This window comes from Oncorhynchus masou, chromosome 3 (assembly GCF_036934945.1).
Source record: "Oncorhynchus masou masou isolate Uvic2021 chromosome 3, UVic_Omas_1.1, whole genome shotgun sequence".
NCBI lineage: Eukaryota > Metazoa > Chordata > Actinopteri > Salmoniformes > Salmonidae > Oncorhynchus > Oncorhynchus masou.
This window is the reverse complement of record NC_088214.1, coordinates 47,744,179-47,763,672: the sequence shown is the minus strand read 5'-3', so window position 1 is coordinate 47,763,672 and position 19,494 is coordinate 47,744,179. Positions and strand designations below refer to the sequence as shown.

At 42.3% G+C, this 19,494-nt stretch overlaps 1 protein-coding gene across 6 annotated transcripts in view; it reads left to right on the top strand.

Annotated features, from left to right (window-relative positions):
• The window catches only part of amph (amphiphysin), a 122,666-nt gene that overhangs the window by 13,024 nt on the left and 90,148 nt on the right, over window positions 1–19,494 (top strand). For all 6 annotated transcript variants that reach the window (XM_064942891.1, XM_064942883.1, XM_064942862.1 and 3 more), the window contains exon 2: window positions 16,110–16,190. In XM_064942891.1, the coding sequence (XP_064798963.1) occupies window positions 16,110–16,190 (81 nt within the window). The remainder of the gene's footprint in view (window positions 1–16,109; window positions 16,191–19,494) is intronic.

The following is a 19,494-nucleotide window of genomic DNA, read 5'->3' as shown; positions in this document are numbered from 1 at the left end:
CCAAATGGCACCCTATCCCCTTTGTAGTGCAGGGCCCAAAGTGCACTATTTTTGATAAGAGCCCTATGTAGGGAATAGGGTGCAATTTGAGACACAGCCCTAGACTTTCAACACGTTTCCAATACACTGCCTTCCTTACTGGCTTCTGCGGATGATTTATTTTAATCCTGAAGGATGATGCCTATGTTTTCTCTTTGGGTAAATGTTCCCCATTTTCATTTATACTTTTAATCTTCTGTATATTCAACCATTAAGTTAGACAAAATACATTTTAGTGGATTTCCAAGTAATAAGTATGTACAGTATCCAGGTTATTCATCATCCCTTAATTAGAGTAGGTAGCCATTTTGATTTCAACACTCAATTTAATAAGATGGCGGTACGTCAATAGGTGTTGGCCCACTTAGATGAGCGTATGTATTTATTGTTTTACATTTCGAGTTAGTAGAGGGTGGAGCGTTAGTTAAACACAACAGTGTGCCTCAGTGATCAGTAGGTCTGGCTACCTTCAAAATGGATACTAGAAATTGGTTGAAAAATAATGCATCATCTGCCGCAACAAGTGGCGCTGAGACTCCAGTCGTTGAAATCACTGCTACAATTGATGGCGATCATGGCAATGTGGCCACAGAGTTGGGCTAGCCTAGTCTCTGTCAATGGTGAAGCTAGCGGAGCCCCCCTCCCAGTCCCGCCACCTGCCTCCTTGCCCCCACCCAGCTCAGCAGCAGTTGATAGCCATGCTAAAGCACACAAGCCAGAGCCACCCACATCCAGAGAAGCAGCCCCAAATGACCTTGGGGTTGAGAAGCCCAATCGGGTGATATTAGATGTGTTTCCAGTAAGTTCTATTCAGGGAAGAAGCAGTCTTTTGCTAATACATGGTACCATAATCGAGATTGGCTAGAATATTCAGTACAAGCTGACTGTCACGTTCTGACCTTAGTTCTTTTGTTATGTCTTTGTTTTAGTATGGTCAGGGTGTGATTTGGGTGGGTTGTCTATGTTTGTTTTTCTATGTTGTGTTTTGCGTTTGGCCTGGTATGGTTCTCAATCAGAGGCCGGTGTCGTTAGTTGTCTCTGATTGAGATTCATACTTAGGTAGCCTTTTCCCACCTGTGTTTCGTGGGTGATTGTTTTCTGTCTTTGTGTATGTCACCAGACCGAATGACACGAAACAAAACAGTCCTCTTTGTTATTTTTGTTTTAGTGTTCTGTGTTTAATAAATTCATCATGAACATGTACCACGCTGCGCATTGGTCCTCCGATCCTTGCTACTCCTCCTCAGAAGAGGAGGAAGACGAGTGTTACACTGACTTAGTCTTTTGTTTCCCCCGCCACAAATTTCAGTCCAGCACGACTGTGTCATCAGACTCCACCTTTACCATTAAAGGGTTCTATTGGAAGCACGCATTAGAGACAGAAAAAGAACAAACCTGCCACCTCGAAGTAACACTTAACATGTAAGGGCTATGTAGAGGGAGAGGGAAATGCACCAAGAGACAACCAGTGTGGATACTTCCTGCGCTAACATGGATCAGCTTGATCGTTGTAGATATTACCTTGGCTCTGTTGTTGACATTATTGCATTTTTATCCGTTAATAAACTCCCTCTAAGAAGAGATCATGACGCATGACAGAGAAAGGCAGTGGGGTGTTGTCACCCCCCAAAATGACCCAGAAGTGGCCAAGATGGCACCAACCATTCCGCACAACGCAACCTACATGAGCCACGACGTCCAGAACGACTGAATAAAACAAATGAGCAACTTAGTGACCGAGCATATTGTCGGGGAAGTAATAGGGGACTCGTTTTCTTCTATAAAGTGGACCGAACAAGAGACTCCACGGCTGCGAAAACATTTCAATCGTACTTCTGTTTGTTGATGGAAACTATGAAATAAAAGAGCGCATTCTGACCATAGCCACTGCAGATGCAGGTGATGCCAAAACTCTCACAGAAACTGTGATCACAGAACAGACCAAGGCTGGACTGAGAACAGGCAAAATCCTGAGTAAAGTCTACAACGGAGCCTCGGTGATGTCGGGGAACCACTAGGCTACCCTGCCGCCCCAGCTGTACTCAGATAATCGCATGGTTTGCTTTCGCTGTAAAGCCTTTTTGAAATCTGACACCATGGCTGGATTAACAAGAAGTCAAGCTTTAATTTGTCGGGTGAGTGTAGAAACTTCTACCACCAGCTTCATCTGGTGGTGGGCCATTTCCTCCGAGGATCCATCTGAGATTTCTTTCAACATTTGTAATCTTCTTTACAAATTTGTAAGAAAGCCCACCATTAGAGTTCATTACGAGGGGGAGACACTGAAACGCCTGCTCGACCACTGCTAGACCTGGCCACTGTACAAGTCATCTTCAAATCCCCCAAGGATATATCCAAGTTGCTGGCACAGATTGAAAACACACAAGCTTTTCCCGCAGATGTGGAAGTCGAGGCAGTGAGGTTGCCATATCAAAGCCCAGCTTCAGTTTGATCGCTCTCATGGTAGCCCAACAGTTCCTCCACACACGAGTAAATGGGTCCTCGCCTGCAGAGGATTGGAAATGGACACAAAACTCTTCTGACCACCTTCCACAAGACCATGGAGGCATTTCTAAGTGTCATGGTAGCGATGAAGTCTGCTTTAAAGTTTGGAACCTCCACTGCCATGTGTGAGAACTATTTTTCTACATTGAAAAATGTTTTCAGTGATCCCGAAGGAGCATGCTTCACCCTCGCAGAGCCCACCTTGTACAACTTTCCGTGGAGAATGACCTCACAAGGAAATGCAGGAATGAGTGGAAGGAATATGTGCTGAGGAGATTCCATTCCGCAGAGAAATGTCATCTCCAGCTTTATTAGACCCAACAAGGAGAGGCAGAGAGTGTGAGTAGATTGTTTTGATGTTTTTCTTGTCTGCAATGTGCAGAGTGGTGCTGTCCATGGTGCTGTTTAAGGTTCGCTTGTTATTTGCACACTGTGGTGCTTTTGTGACTATAGGCTATAGGCATAGGTAGGCCTAAAAATAATACTTTAATATTAGTATTACTTTATTGTATAAGATTTGATTCAATGTTATGGCAAATGCTTTGTCCTCATTCAAGACCTGTCGACTCCACTCAATAGTGCTGAGTCTCATTATTGGCTGTTGAGCGATCATGTTTATTATACTGTTAAAGACTACGTTTTTATTTAGTTGTTTCATATTTTTGTAAGGAAGGACAATAAGGGAGGGAGAAAACGAGGGCGCCGACAAGCCGGAGAGAGAGACTGACTGACTTCAACCCATCTCTACTGGTCCAGTCCGTGAGCTAACGCACAGGAGTGGACTGTTGTTTTTCTCTAATAATTTTTATTCACCGACAAAAGCTATTAATTAATTAGGATGACTTTCTACTTTTGTATTTTTACGATCAAAATGAAGAAACGTGGAATAAAGTGCTCGGATACTGACTGACTGATTGGTAGAAGGACTAAAGGTTTGTTTCTCTCCACAATGCATTGTATAAAACCAAGCTGAATTTGCATGGAAGTAAAATTCTAGATTGAAGTGTTTAATAAGGAAAAGACGATACGTTGTTTGCTAGCTCCGGGTGAAGATGCTTCTAGAAACTGATCTTGGGTTTTGTATTTTTCCCTGTAGCTCTTTACACTCGTACCCGTATACAATGCATCCAGAAAGTATTCAGACCCCTTCACTTTTTCCACATTTTGTTAGGTTACAGCCTTATCCTAAAATGGTTTCATTTGTTGTTTTTCCTCATCAATGTACACACAATAACCCATAATGACAAAGCAAAAACAGGTTTTTAGAAATGTTTGCAAATTTATCACACAAAAAAAACTGAAATATCCCATTTTCATAAATATTCAGACCCTTTACTCAGTACTTTGGCAATGATTACAGCCTCGAGTCTTCTTGGGTATGACGCTACAAGCATGGCACACCTGTATTTGGGGAGTTTCTCCCATAATTCTCTGCAGATCCCCTCAAGCTCTGTTAGGTTGGATGGGGAGCGTTGCTGCACAGCTATTTTCAGGTCTCTCCAGAGATGTTCAATCGGGTTCAAGTCTGAGCTCTGGCTGGGCCACTCAAGGACTTTTCCTGAAGCCACTCCTACATTGTCTTGGCTGTGAGCTTCGGGTCTTTGCCCTGTTAGACTGGGGCGAAGGTTCACTTTCCGAGGTCCTGAGCACTCTCGAGCAGGTTTTCATCAAGGATCTCTCTGTACTTTGCTTCGTTAATCTTTCCCTTGATCCTGACTAATCTCCCAGTCCCTCTGAAAAACATCCCCTCAGCATAATGTTGCCACCACCATGCTTCACCCTAGAGATTGTGCCAGGTTTCCCCAGACGTGACACTTGGCACTCAGGCCAAAGATTTAAATCTTGGTTTCACCAGACCAGAGAATCTTGTGTCTCATGGTCAGAGTCCTTTAGGTGCCTTTTGCAAACTCCACCATAAAGGCCTGATTGGTGGAGTGCTGCAGAGATGGTTGTCCTTCTGGTAAGTTCTCCAATCTCCACAGAGGAACTCTGGAGCTCATTCAGAGTGACCATCGGGTTCTTGGCCACCTCCATGACCAATGCCCTTCTTCCCTGACTGCTCAGTTTGGTCGGGCGGTTAGCTTTAGGAAGAGACTTGGTGGTTCCAAATGTCGTCTTTTTAAGAATGATGGAGGCCACTGTGCTCTTGTGGACCTTCAACATTTTGGTACCCTTCTCCAGACCTGTGCTTCGATACAATCCTGTCTCGGAACGCTACGGACAATTCCTTCAACCTCATGGCTTTGTTTTTGCTCTGACATGCACTGTCAATTGTGGGACCTTTTATAGACAGGTGTGTGCCTTTCCAAATCATGTCCAATCAATGGAATTTCCCGCAGGTGGACTCCAATCCAGTTGTAGAAACATCTCAAGAATGATCAGTGGAAACAGGATACACCTGAACTCAATTTTGAGTCTCATAGCAAAAGGTCTGAATACTTATGTAAATAAAAGTATGTCTGTTTTTGTTATTTTTATTACAAGAATGTCCTAAAACCTGTTTTCGCTTTGGCATTATGGGGTAATAGTGTAGATTGCTGAGGAATGTTTTATTTAATCCATTTTAGAATCAGGCTGTAACATAACAAAATGTGGAAAAAGTCAAGGGGTCTGAATACTTTCCAAATGCAGCGTATGGGTTGAAAATGGCAGATTTGGACACTGATAAGCTCTTAAATTGTAACGCAGTGGTTTTACAGTAACGTGCCGTCAGAGCTCAGGGTCTCCGCTTAACAGCTCTGTATAGGTTTAGCCGTTCTGAACTTCAGCACGGCGCAACAAGAAGTTGCCCCATCACTCTGCTAATTGGGCAACTTTTGCAAATGTTTTGTTGTCTGAGTAAGGAAAAGGCTTTAAATTATGAGGACTCAATTATTTTGAAAGATGAGACGTTGAGGATTTAAAAAAAATGCCGCTTCGATGTCAAACACCCGTGAGTCCAAATGCACAGTGTCAATGTTTATGATCACTATGTTTGATGTACAGTTACAAGATGACATGGTGTTCTGCCGTTGGTTGTCCTGAACAGAATGAGCCTGTTTGTTGTGTTTTGAAGACAATTTGTCACGGACCACATATCTGAATGCATATCTGAATGCATTCATGACTCCATTCTATACGCAGAAAATTAAGATCTTCTCTGAATTGCCTTGTGAAAGCCTGACACTGTAAGATTGCATTTTTTAAGTTAGCTAGGCATGTTGGCAATAGAACAGTCTTTTCAATTATGCCCACCTGACCCAGATTCCGATTTTATTATGGACCGTTTTTGGATTGCGTAAATCACAACAGTAATTGTGTGAAGGCTTGGATGCAGATCTCGTGTTCCAAACAACTACAAGTGTGCTTTTTCTAGTTCCGCAACGGCCCAGCTAGGACAGCTCAAAAAAGCACCTTAAAGTTCAGGTCTCTTCTCTTGAGTCATAAAAGTGCATTTAAATGATTTGGGAACTGTGCACACTTTGGAGAGGTGTATGGCCACTTTGAAACACCAGTTAGACCTCTCACTCAAACCTGTGTCATTTTTTGGTCTCATGCTGCACCGACCCCCCATTTTCCAAGAATAATCTTATCATGTTACTGAATGTATCCAGAGTATCTCCGATTTTATTATCAACAAATGCAGAGAAAAGTGCAGTAATTGTCAAATGAACATAAAATCAACAGTGTTCATGTTTGGATTCAGTCTTGTGTCAGTTAAGTGTTGAGTCCTCACCTTTTAGTGTAATCATTTCCTCATAACTTCCAAACTGTTCCCTTTTAAATGCTAGCTTGGTTATGCATTCCATATTTATTTTGTAAGAAACATTTCAATTTTGCCCTATAGGTTAATTCCCATGAGTGTAAAGGGTTAATTTTAAGGTTAGGATTGGGTAGGAGAAGCTGATCCTAGATCTTCATCTCGGGGAAACTTCAACCTGGAGAAGGCCTGCAGGAACAAGAGAAAGGACAAGGAGTCCTTTGTTATCAGGGGGAAGGTATTGGATGTAGCCTGGCCCTGATATGAGATCCTAGGGCAGGATGGAGCACATGGTGAAGAAGTAGGGTGAAAGAAACAACCAATGCCAATCCCAAGTGACAAGACACATCATGTCCCAATTATATACACCTATAATGGATTTTCAACTGCTACAAGGGTTTATGAGACATTAAAACCTTGTCAAAAGCATGAATCTAAGTTTACAATATTAAAGTCTCTGCTTGGTTTCCAATCTGGCAAAAAAAATGTTATTTTAGAAGGACTCCTGTGTATTGTCAGTGTATTCACTGTTCCTCCTGTTGACACAATCAACTCTGTTAGTGTTGTGCTGGTCCTGTATTCAGTGTTGTTCTTTTAGAAGGACTCCTGTGTATTGTCAGTGTATTCACTGTTCCTCCTGTTGACACAATCAACTCTGTTAGTGTTGTGCTGGTCCTGTATTCAGTGTTGTTCTTTTAGAAGGACTCCTGTGTATTGTCAGTGTATTCACTGTTCCTCCTGCTGACACAATCAACTCTGTTAGTGTTGTGCTGGTCCTGTATTCAGTGTTGTTCTTTTAGAAGGACTCCTGTGTATTGTCAGTGTATTCACTGTTCCTCCTGCTGACACAATCAACTCTGTTAGTGTTGTGCTGGTCCTGTATTCAGTGTTGTTATTTTAGAAGGACTCCTGTGTATTGTCAGTGTATATTCACTGTTCCTCCTGTTGACACAATCATCTCTGTTAGTGTTGTGCTGGTCCTGTATTCAGTGTTGTTCTTTATAATCTAATCTCTACTGTGGAACAGTTGGGTTGGTCAGGTTTGATTGTGATTCATGTGTGACTGGTAACAATATAACCTTGCAGATAAAATACACAACAGTAAGCGTATATCGCCACCTCATCTCCACCCACTTCAACAGTGATTTGCCGTGAAGAGACATAAACATTTTGGCAGTGGCTGACCTGTTAAGACCACTATGGTGATGAGGTGTACTAGTCGGAGTGTTGAAATCCTGCACCAGAGCTCCATCCATAGTAATGTTTTAGCAAAGGGATATGCTCCGGTATCTTGGCTAAGGAACGTACTCCACTTTTTGTCTCTTTCACAATAATGGGGTATCCATTGTCAAAACTATGAACTCAAAAGTTTAACATGTAAACTCAGCCAAAAAAGAAACGTCCTCTCACTGTCAACTGAATTTATTTTCAGCAAACTTAACATGTGTAAATATGTATATGAACATAAGATTCAACAACTGAGACATAAACTGAACAAGTTCTACAGACATGTGACTAACAGAAATGGAATAATGTGTCCCTGAACAAAGGGGGGTCAAAATCAACAGTAACAGTCAGTATCTGGTGTGGCCACCAGCTGCATTAAGTACTGTAGTGCATCTCCTTATGGACTGCACCAGATTTTCCAGTTCTTGCTGTGAGATGTTACCCCACTCTTCCACCAAGGCACCTGCAAGTTCCCAGACATTTCTGGGGGGGAATGGCCCTAGCCCTCACCCTCCGATCCAACAGGTCCCAGACGTGCTCAATGGGATTGAGATCTGGGCTCTTCGCTGACCATGGCAGAACACTGACATTCCTGTCTTCTAGGAAATCACGCACAGAATGAGCAGTATGGCTGGTGGCATTGTCATGCTGGAGGGTCATGTCAGGATGAGCCTGCAGGAAGGGTACCACATGAGGGAGGAGGATGTCTTCCCTGTCACACACAGCGTTGATTGCCTGCAATGACAACAAGCTCAGTCCGATGATGCTGTGACTCACCGCCCCCAGACCATGACGGACCCTCCACTTCCAAATCGATCCTGCTCCAGAGTACAGGCCTCAGTGTAACGCTCATTCCATCTGACAATAAACGCGAATCCGACCATCACCCCTGGTGAGACAAAACCACAACTCGTCAGTGAAGAGCACTTTTTGTCAGTCCTGTCTGGTCCAGCGACGGTGGGTTTGTGCCCATAGGCGACGTTGTTGCCGGTGATGTCTGGTGAGGACCGGCCTTACAACATGCCTACAAGCCCTTAGTCCAGCCTCTCTCAGCCTATTGCGGACAGTCTGAGCACAGATGGAGAGATTCTCAGACAGTTGCTGTTGCCATCCTGTACCTGTCGTGCATGTGTGATGTTCGGATGTACCGATCCTGTGCAGGTGTTGTTACACGTGGTCTGCCACTGCGAGGACATTCAGCTGTCCGTCCTGTCTCCCTGTAGCGCTGTCTTAGGCGTCTCACGGTACAGACATTGCAATTTATTGCCCTGGCCACATCTGCAGTCCTCATGCCTCCTTGCAGCGTACCTAAGGCACGTTCCCTCAGATGAGCAGGGACCCTGGGCATCTTTCTTTTGGTCTTTTTCAGAGTCAGTAGAAAGGCCTTTTTAGTGTCCTACGTTTTCACAACTGTGAGCTTAATTGCCTGCCGTCTGTAAGCTGTTAGTGTCGTAACGACCATTCCACAGGTGCATGTTCATTAATTGTTTATGGTTCATTGAACAAGCATGGGAATCAGTGTTTAAACCATTTACAATGAAGATCTGTGAAGGTATTTTGATTTTTACGAATTATCTTTGAAAGACAGGGTCCTGAAAAAGGGACGTTTCTTTTTTGTTGTTGCTGAGTTTATGATATAGCTAGCAGAGCAGGTCGCTAATGGCTAGCATGGCTCGTGTGTGTTGAGGATAGCATTCCATTGAGCTAGCATTGCTGCGAATAGCATTCTTGTAATGTCTGGCTTTCGGTGACTTTGCTGTGCTGTGAGACTGAGACTCCTGGCTTAGCCGAGATGTTAATATTTGATAGGCTAGCTGTCTCTGCTGGATTGCGTTTCCCCTCTAGGTTTTGTGCCCAGGGTGTAAACAGAGCTCAGGGACGAATACAGGTAGACCACATAGTAATGGGGTTTGGGTGCTTGTGTTGCCGACTGACACCTTAGCTGGATGAAATAACCTGGGGTGTTAAAATAATCACCAGCCTCCGTTGGTCAATTGAAATGAGCATTGTCAAGGCTTGCTTGAAATAATCACCAATTAATCACCAATTGCTAGTTAATCTGCAATGTAAGCCTGTTGGTAAAATTGACTAGATAATGAATGCAACTAACCTATCCTGACCATATAGTGGTGGCATATTCAATGATTATAGCCTTTAAAAGAATGCTCATCAGCTTTTCTGTTTGATTCTTTCCTGAAGATCTTTGTTGGATTTGACCCTTACTTTGTTTTTGTGATTTTACTGAGCAGAGGTGGGACCAAGTCACAAGCATGTTTTAAGTCACAAGTTGTCTAAAAGAAAGCCACGTTTTTTTCTTCTTCAAGGCATATAAAAAAAAAATCTTGTTTTGTCTACAACACATTTTGATTAGCCTATGTAGGCTCATTTTAAAATAGGGACCTTTTAGCAGTCTGTAAGGGCAGGAAATCAGCAGAAGGCAAGGCAGGTTGACATGCTCAGAGTGTACATTTATTTACAGATCTTGGTGATCCAATGGTGAAAGCACCATTATAATACAAAATATACAAGTAGATTTACCAAATATACACAGGGAATAGCCCAGAAGAACTAGCCTCTGCATCAGCCTTTAACCTGTCCTATTTGAAAAGAGACAGGTAGCGGGACAGATCGCACAGTCTTCCCTTGAGAAACCAAATCAAATCTGTCTAACAGGAGCTCCAATAGGTACATACAATAGGCACTTGGCCCCCAGGACCATACAATTACAACCAATAAAACGGGTTCTACAATGTAAATGGACATTTCCACGCCCGTTTGAACATTTGTCTTAATCAAACTTAATGATTGTTAATGATATTTCAACGCCATGCTAACATGGAACAATAATTTTCTCTTACTCAATGTTCTGACTCCAAGCCACGTAGCCTATTCCTATGCACACTGAGGTGCCCATGCTCCTACGACACACGACAAAAATGACAGAGACGGAGCACAAATGAACATTGCACCCACTCAGAGCAGGGTAACACATGGTTGGCTAAATGAAAAGGTGTCGTAGGCCTTCTGCACAGAAAACAGAAATGTCTATGTGTTGCAATAAATGGTATGGGGTGGAATGATGAAACACTAGCAATTATCGTAGTATTACATGGAATATAGGTTTACCACATATACATTTAAATGTGTGAAAGCAACAGCAAACATTTCAACAAGAGAAAAAAAGCACTCCACTGGTTGGAGTTTGGAGAGCGCAAGTGGAAAGCTGTGCCTATGGTGAGTCTTAGCCACAGTAATAATGAATTTTAACAACAAATTCAAAATGCAAGCTTCATAAGTAAATGATCAATTTCAAGCTATTATGAATACCAAAAGACCAGTAGGCCTATGCTAGTAATTGATGCCCCATTGCTGGTGAGCTAGCAAAGTAAACAGTTAGTATTCTTGATCACTGAACTATTTTTGGAGTTACGTATTTATCCATTATGGCAATCCTCTCTCCCTACAATTCGACATTTTGTGCTGCACCCAATCCTATAGCTCTACTGCCGATCAGCAATCTGTTCGCTAGCTCACCCGACCTGTGTTGATTGACAGTTTGCTGGTCCAATCAGAGGGCAGACTGAGTTTCACTAGCCAATCTGTTGCAGGTTTTTTGTTGTTGCAAGGGCTATGCTGCAGCTACTGTCTCTTGCTGCGTGAAAAGTAATCCATGTAGACTCTGTGCCAGAAAATGAGTGACAAAACATTACAAAATCTATCCATATAATTTCGACATTCTAAAACCTGTCAAGTCATCACTCTCAAGTCAAAGTTGAGTCCAGAGTCTTGAGGCTCCAAGTCAAGTAGCCTACTCTTGTTACTCGAGTCCAAGTCATGTGACTCGAGCGAACAACTCTGAAGGATAGTGTACATATTTCAGATTTTTACAGCCAAGGGAGAATTCATAAAGAGTTATCACAGAACAGGTCATGACTATCGAGTAAAGGCAGTGACTCAGAGCATTAGCCTAATCCCGGGGACTGGAGGTTGTGATTGTCATTGGCAGAAAGCTTTTTGAGGTGAAGTGAAAAAAGGAGGTACCGTTGCAAAACGTTTATCTACTACGCCATATCTTAATTAACACAGCCCAAGTGTCCATGTTTAGAAGCAAAGAATGAAACCAGATGTGTTTCTGCACTCCAGGACCGTAGTCGAATATGTCCACAGTATGTCGATGCTTTACTTGGTTATTATTTGCATGTTCTATTGTTGAGAATGTGATTCTATTGGTGCAGTAGAGTGTTTCAGTGGAGTGACTGCCCCGTGAAACAGCTGACGAGCTGTTCAAAAGAGGGTACCTAAGGGATGTCTGTCTGACGCATCATTCATATTAGCATTTGCTTAATGAACCAACAAAGAACCCTCGCAGTTGCCCTATATTTACAGTCTCCTTTTGACTGTATACCATTGGCACGCAAGTAAGAAAATGCAAGTGTATTTTCCATAATATCCATGCAAAGTTTTCAATATTTTCTTCAGCTTCTCATGTCTCTTTTTCAGCCTTCGAGGAAGGCTGGTGGGTTGTGGTTAACTACAGTTGGAGCAAAATGTGAGTTTAAGGTTAGAGGTTGACAAACCAAAAAACCTTGCTCAAACTGTACACCTTGTACGAATGAAAAATAATATCAGATAAGGTGACCATTCTGAAACTAGTAGCTACGCCTGATTAAGAACCAAGGATGATTTAACTAGAGTCACATTCTATATTTGTATCTTCGGCTTGCTATAACCTTTTGAGATGGAGCATCTTGGCCATGTGGTCCTATATGAGGGTCCTATATGGAATGTTGCTTATGATTCAATTGGATTATTGTTGGACAGGGTTACAGCCCCAACAATAGATAGACATATGGTATATTACATGCTTGTCAAGTAAGCAGTACTGACTACTGAGTGCTTTATACACAGTAACAGGGGGAGAAAGGGTGCAATATTTGAAAAACCTGGTTAGACAATACCTAAAGGACTCTAAGGTCCATATAATCTATTTCTTACCATCCTAGGTTTGAGTCAATCGGTTGTGTTGTGATAGGGTAGGGGTGGTGTACAGAAGATAGCCCTATTTGGTAAAATACCAATATCACAGTGCCATCTATTTTGTCACCAAAGCCACATATACTACCCTCCACTGTGACCTGTATGCTCTCGTTTGCTTGGCCTCGCTTCATATTCGTTGCCAAAACCCACTGGCTCCAGGTCATCTATAAGTCTTTGCTTGGTAAAGCCCCACCATAACTCAGCTCACTGGTCACCATAGCAGCACCCACCCGTAGCACGTTCTCCAGCTGGTATATTTCACTGGTCACCCCCAAAGCCAATTCCCCCTTTGGTCGTCTTTCCTTCCAGTTCTCTGCTGCCAATGACTGGAACGAACTGCAAAAGTCACTGAAGCTGGAGACCCATATCTCCCTCACCAACTTTAAGCACCAGCTGTCAGAGCAGCTCACAGATCATTGCCCACCCAACTACCTCATCCCCATATTGCTATTTTTTTGTGCTCCTTTGCACCCCAGTATCTCTACTTGCACATCTATCACTTCCGTGTTTAATTGCTGAATTGTAATTATTTCGCCACTATGGCCTATTTGTTACCTTACCTCTCTGATCTTACCTCATTTGCACACACTGTAAATAGACTTTTGTGTTGTGTTATTATGTTATTATTACACAGAAGGATCACCACGCTTTTACATGATGGTCTTTCTGGGGGGGGCGGGAAAAATAATGAGCAGGCAACTTGATTTAATGCTGATGGCTTTCATTAGAATGTGTACAGTGCGAACAGTGAAATAATGAATAAATCATGCCACGAGGGGTACCGGATCTGGGCCAATAGGTGTCGGAACAAACAAAGTCAAATCTGAGAAGTCTTGTTCCGGCAGGATCTGGCTCAATTAAGCACTGCTGGAATAGTGGGGATGAGAGAGAGAAGAACAAAGCGAACTGTATGACTCACACATATACAACAGAGAGGAACTACAGTGCCAGTCAAAAGTAAAGACACACCTACTCATTCAAGGGTTTTTCTTTATATTTACTATTTTCTACATTGTAGAATAATAGTGAAGACATCAACACTATGAAATAACACATATGGAATCATCTAGTAACCAAAAAAGCGTTAAACAAATCAAAATATATTTAATATGTTAGATTCCTCAAAGTAGCCACCCTTTGCCTTTGACAGCTCATGAAGCTGGTTGAGAGAATGCCAAGCCAAGAGTGTGCAAGGCAAAGGGTGGCTACTTTGAAGAATCTCAAATATAAAATATATTTTGATTTAACACTTTTTTTGGTTACTAGAGAATTCCATATGTTAATTCATAGTTTTGATGTCGTCACTATTATCCTACAATGTAGAAAACAATAAAAATACATTAAAAACCCTGGAATGAGTAGGTGTGTCCACACTTGACTGGTGCGGTATGGTTGGCAGTCTGTATTAGGACAGCAGGTAGCCTAGAGGTTAAGATCATTGGGCCAGTAACCAAATACAGCAGTGGTGTCTGCTTATGTCACATGACTATCTGTGTCATCTCCCTGGCTGTTTGGGAGAGGGGAACATGATACACAGGGAGAGGCGGGGGAGAGGAGGAGGGTGTTTGTCTCTGACAGTCACTCCCCAGGAGGGCGTTCCCTACCATTCGTGTTTCCCCTACCCCCCTGTTGTGGACTCCTCAGTGTGTCATATAGTCCCTCTCATCAGCCCTGAATGCTGATTGGCTGACAGCCGTGGTATATCAGACCATATACAACAGGTATGACAAAACATTTATTTTTACTGTTCGAATTACGTTGGTAAACAGGTTATAATAGCAATAATGCACCTGGGGTTTGTGGTATATGGCCAATATACCACGGCTAAGGGCTGTATCCAGGCCCTCCAGGCACTCTGCGTTATCCTTGGTTGTTTTGTTGGTGTTCATCAAAATAAAGAAAGATGTACGCTTACCACGCTGCACCACGCTGCAACAACGGACGTGACAGACAGTTTGCACATTCGGATTGAAATTATTATTAATTAACATCATCAGCTATTTTTTATTTCTTTGCCCGTGACAGAAGTACATTTCACCACCCCATTTTCCACACAATTTCATCAATCAATACTTCTGTCACCACTTACTAATGAGATACAAGTTTCAAGTATACTTACCATAATGAATTACTGACATACAACGTTCGTTTATTGTTACTATGTCCAGTTGGTGCGTGTGAGTACGTGTGCTGTGTGGTTTCCATTGGGCTGTCCTTTATTGTTACTATGTCCGTTGGTGCGTGTGAGTACGTGTGCTGTGTGGTTTCCATTGGGGTGTCCTTTATTTTTACTATGTCCAGTTGGTGCGTGTGAGTACGTGTGCTGTGTGGTTTCCATTGGGGTGTCCTTTATTTTTACTATGTCCAGTTGGTGCGTGTGAGTACGTGTGCTGTGTGTTTTGGCTTTTGTGCCATTTGCGCAGATGCTTACTGGTCTCGTCCCAAATCATTTATGCCAACGTGACAATATCGAGGATGGAATATATCATGTATCCTCTCCAGATTAACCCCTTCCCTTCATCTTAATTAATTCACTCGAGACAATCAATATCAATATCCCAATATTAACTACAATACCCCAAATTATGAATAACGCATTATAAATATAGAAAAGGATAGAAAAGACTTATAAAAGTATCCCCTCTGAAATGGTTTTCCCTTAAGATTAAATATACCATTAAATATATACAATCAATTTCAGCAGAACAATACCTGTGATATCCATACAATAGGGAAACAAAACAACAACTGCAAAATGTAGAATATAACGGTATATTCTCTCAAAATGAAGTGCTTCCCTTCAGATTAATTAAATCAATTATGGTCAAATGGCCTAGGCCATTCAATCTAGTCTGTAATTTGCTGCCTTCTATTGTTTTTTTATTACCTTTATTTTATTGTTGTGCTATTGTTGTTGTTGTTGTTGCTGCGATTTTAAATGCAACTTAAATGAAATTTGATTATAAATAGATGAGTGTGTACTAAACTCCGGGGTGGAGTTTCCCCTAATGCAGATCAAGGATCAGCTTCTCCTCCAATCCGAACATTTAAAATCCCAGTGCAGAGTCAGAAACAGGATTTTCCTATGTTTGGCATATATTTCCACACTGAGGTAGGAATATTATTTTGAAATTGTGAAAATAATGATAATGTCCTTTTAGTGTAAGAGCTGTTTGAAACGACTGCCTGACATTTCAGCCTGTTTTGGTGGGATGTAGTTTAGTGACATCACCAGGCGGTATAAGTTAGTAGACCAATAACAGAGTTACAAACCTCTCTGCCAATAACAGCTAGTTTTCGGGTTACATGTGGCTTGTCCAAATAAGTCATTCGCTAAGTCCACTCCCAGACAGTCTTATCAAAATTCTAGCTTGAGAAATAGCTCTTCGCTAAGAAGCTATTTTTGTTAATTTTTGACCATTTTGTTTTTGAAAGTAATCACAGTAAGGTACTTAATTGTTACTCATAAATGATTTGATATTGAGGTAGAAACGACTGCATTGGACCTTTAATTAATAATTGATGCTTATTTCACCGACATCTTGTGTTATCTTGGTTCCAGGTACTGCAGAAACTGGGAAAGGCGGATGAGACGAAAGATGACCATTTTGATCAAGCCGTCCAGAACTTCAAGCGACAGGAGGTGAGGAAGGCCAATGTCTTTACCATCTCAGTGGCCTTTTGTTTAGAGTGTCCACCCTGAGATTGGGAGTTTGATCCCCGGTCCAGTTCTCCCAGACTCTCAAAATGGGACCTGATGTTTCTCTGATTGCATACAAATTAAAAACAATATTATGATGCCTGGTGAACGGATTCCTTCTCCAGACACTCTTGTTTCATACATGTATTTGGACAGCAGATGGAGCCCTAAGGGTGCTGAAGCACTTTTGCCCTACTACATAAAAAATGCCCTTTTGATTGATGTTCTAATTACTTTATATCAAATGTGTTTCTCTTTTCTCTCTTGTAACTTTAAATATAACAAACTGCCCATCCCATCAAACTAGATAATTTCTCATAAACATAATTTGGCTACAGGATCACTGATTTGAGATCAAATGTTTTATATGAGGCAACAGTACAGAATTTCACTTTTTATTTGAAGGTACAGTACCAGTCAAAAGTTTGGACACACCTACTCATTCAAGGGTTTTTCTTTATTTTATTTTTACTATTTTCTACATTGTAGAATAATAGTGAAGACATCAACACTATGAAATAACACACATGGAATCATGTAGTAACCAAAAAAGTGTTAAACAAATCAAAATATATTTTATATTTGAGATTCTTCCATGTAGCCACCCTTTGACTTGATGACAGCTTTGCACACTCTTGGCATTCTCTCAACCAGCTTCAGGAGGAATGCTTTTCCAACAGTCTTGAAGGAATTCCCACACATGCTGAGCACTTGTTGGCTTCTCCAGTAAAAATGATCTAAATACACCTTTTCTGTCTTCAACCAGGATCTCAGCAATCACTGCCTCATTGCCTGCGTCCGTAATGGGTCCGCGGTCAAACGGCCACCCCTCATCACTATCAAACGCTCCCTAAAACACTTCAGAGAGCAGGCCTTTATAATCGACCTGGCCCGGGTATCCTGGAAGGATATTGACCTCATCCCGTCAGTAGAGGATGCCTGGTTGCTCTTTAAAATTGCTTTCCTCTCCATCTTAAATCACCATGCCCCATTCAAAAAATGTATAACTAAGAACAGATATAGCCCTTGGTTCACCCCAGACTTGACTGCCTTTGACCAGCACAAAAACATCCTGTGGCGTACTGCATTAGCATCGAATAGCCCCCGCTATATGCAACTCTTCAGGGAAGCCAGGAACCAATATACTCAGTCAGTTAGGAAAGTAAAGGCTAGCTTTTTCAAACAGACATTTGAATCCTGTAGCACTCATTTCAAAACGTTTTGGGACACTACACTGTAAAGTCCGTGGAGAATAAGAACACCTCCTCCCAGCTGCTCAATGCACTGAGGCTAGGAAACACTGTCACCACCAATAAATCTATGATGATCGATAATTTCAATAGGCATTTTTCTACCGCTGGCCATGCTTTCCATCTGGCTACCCCTACCCCGACCAACAGATCTGCACCCCCCGCGTAAACTTGCCCACGACCCCCCCGCTTCTCCTTCACCCACATGTTCTGAAAGAGCACTAAAATCTTGATCCCTACAAATCTGGTTTCTGAGCTGGTCATGGGTGCACCTCAGCCATGTTCCAGGTCCTAAACGATATCATAACCACCATCGATAAGAGACAGTACTGTGCAGCCATCTTCATCGACCTGTCAATCACCTCATTCTTATTGGCAGACTCAATAGCCTTGGTTTCTCAAATGACTGCCTTGCCTGGTTCACCAACTACTTCTCACATAGAGTTCAGTGTGTCAAATCAGAGAGCCTGTTGTCCGGACCTCTGGCAATCTCTATGGAGGTGCCACAGGGTTCAATTCTCAGGCCAACTCTTTTCTCTGTATACATCAATGATGTCGCTCTTGCTGCTGGTGAGTCTCTGATCCACCTCTACGCAGACGACACCATTCTGTATACATCTGGCCCTTTGGACACTGTGTTAACAAACCTCCAAACGAGCTTCAATGCCATACAAATCTCCATCCGTGGCCTCCAACTGCTCTTAAATGCTAGTAAAACTAAATGCATGCTCTTGAACCGATTGCTGCCCGCACCCAACCGCCCGACTAGCATCACTACTCTGGACGGTTCTGACTTAGAATATGAGGACAACTACAAATACCTAGGTGTCTGGTTAGACTGTAAACTCTCCTTCCAGACTCACATTAAGCATCTCCAATCCAAAATTAAATCTAGAATCGGCTTACTATTTCACAACAAAGCCTCCTTCACTCATGCTGCCGAACATACCCTCGTAAAACTGACTATCCTACTGATCCTTGACTTCGGCGATGTCATTTACAAAATAGCCTCCAACACTCTACTCAACAAATTGGATGTAGTCTATCACAGTGCCATCCGCTTTGTCACCAAAGCCCCATATACTACCCACCACTGCGACCTGTATGCTCTCGTTGGCTGGCCCTCGCTACATACTCGTTGCCAAACCCACTGGTTCCAAGTCATCTATAACTCTTTGCTAGGTAAAGCCCCACCTTATCTCAGCTCACTGATCACCATAGTAACATCCACCCGTAGCACACGCTCCAGCAGTTATATTTCACTGGTCATCCCCAAAGCCAACACCTCTTTTAGCTGCCTTTCCTTCCAGTTCGCTGCAGCCAATGACTGGAACAAATTGCAAAAATCACTGAAGCTGGAGATTTAGAGAAGGAGATATATCTTTAAGCATCAGCTGTCAGAGTCGCTTACCGATCACTGTACCTGTACACAGCCCATCTGTAAATAGCCCTCCCAACTACCCCCATATTGTTATTTATTGTTGCTCTTTGCACCCCAGTATCTCTACTTGCACATCATCATCTGCACATCGATCACTCCAGTGTTAATGCTAAATCGTAATTGTTTCACCACTACGGAATATTTATTCCCTTACCTCCCTAATCTTGCTACATTTGCGCACACTGTACATAGATTTTTCTATTGTGTTATTGACTGTAAGTTTGTTTACCCCATGTGTAACTCTGTGTTGTTGTTTTTGTCGCACTGCTTCGCTTTATCTTGGCCAGGTCGCAGTTGTAAATGAGAACGTGTTCTCAACTGGCCTACCTGGTTAAATAAAGGTGAATTAAAAATAAATAAAAAATAAAAATAACTTACTGTAGGCCATCTGCCTGGTACAGTTGAAACCAGGATTAAATCATGAAAATCACACTTCCCCAGTGTGCCAGTGGCCATCAAAGGTGAGCATTTGCCCTCCTGTAGTCAGTTATGCCGAACAGCAGTCAGGTCAAGACCCTGGTGAAGACGACGAGCACACACACGAGCTTCCCTGAGA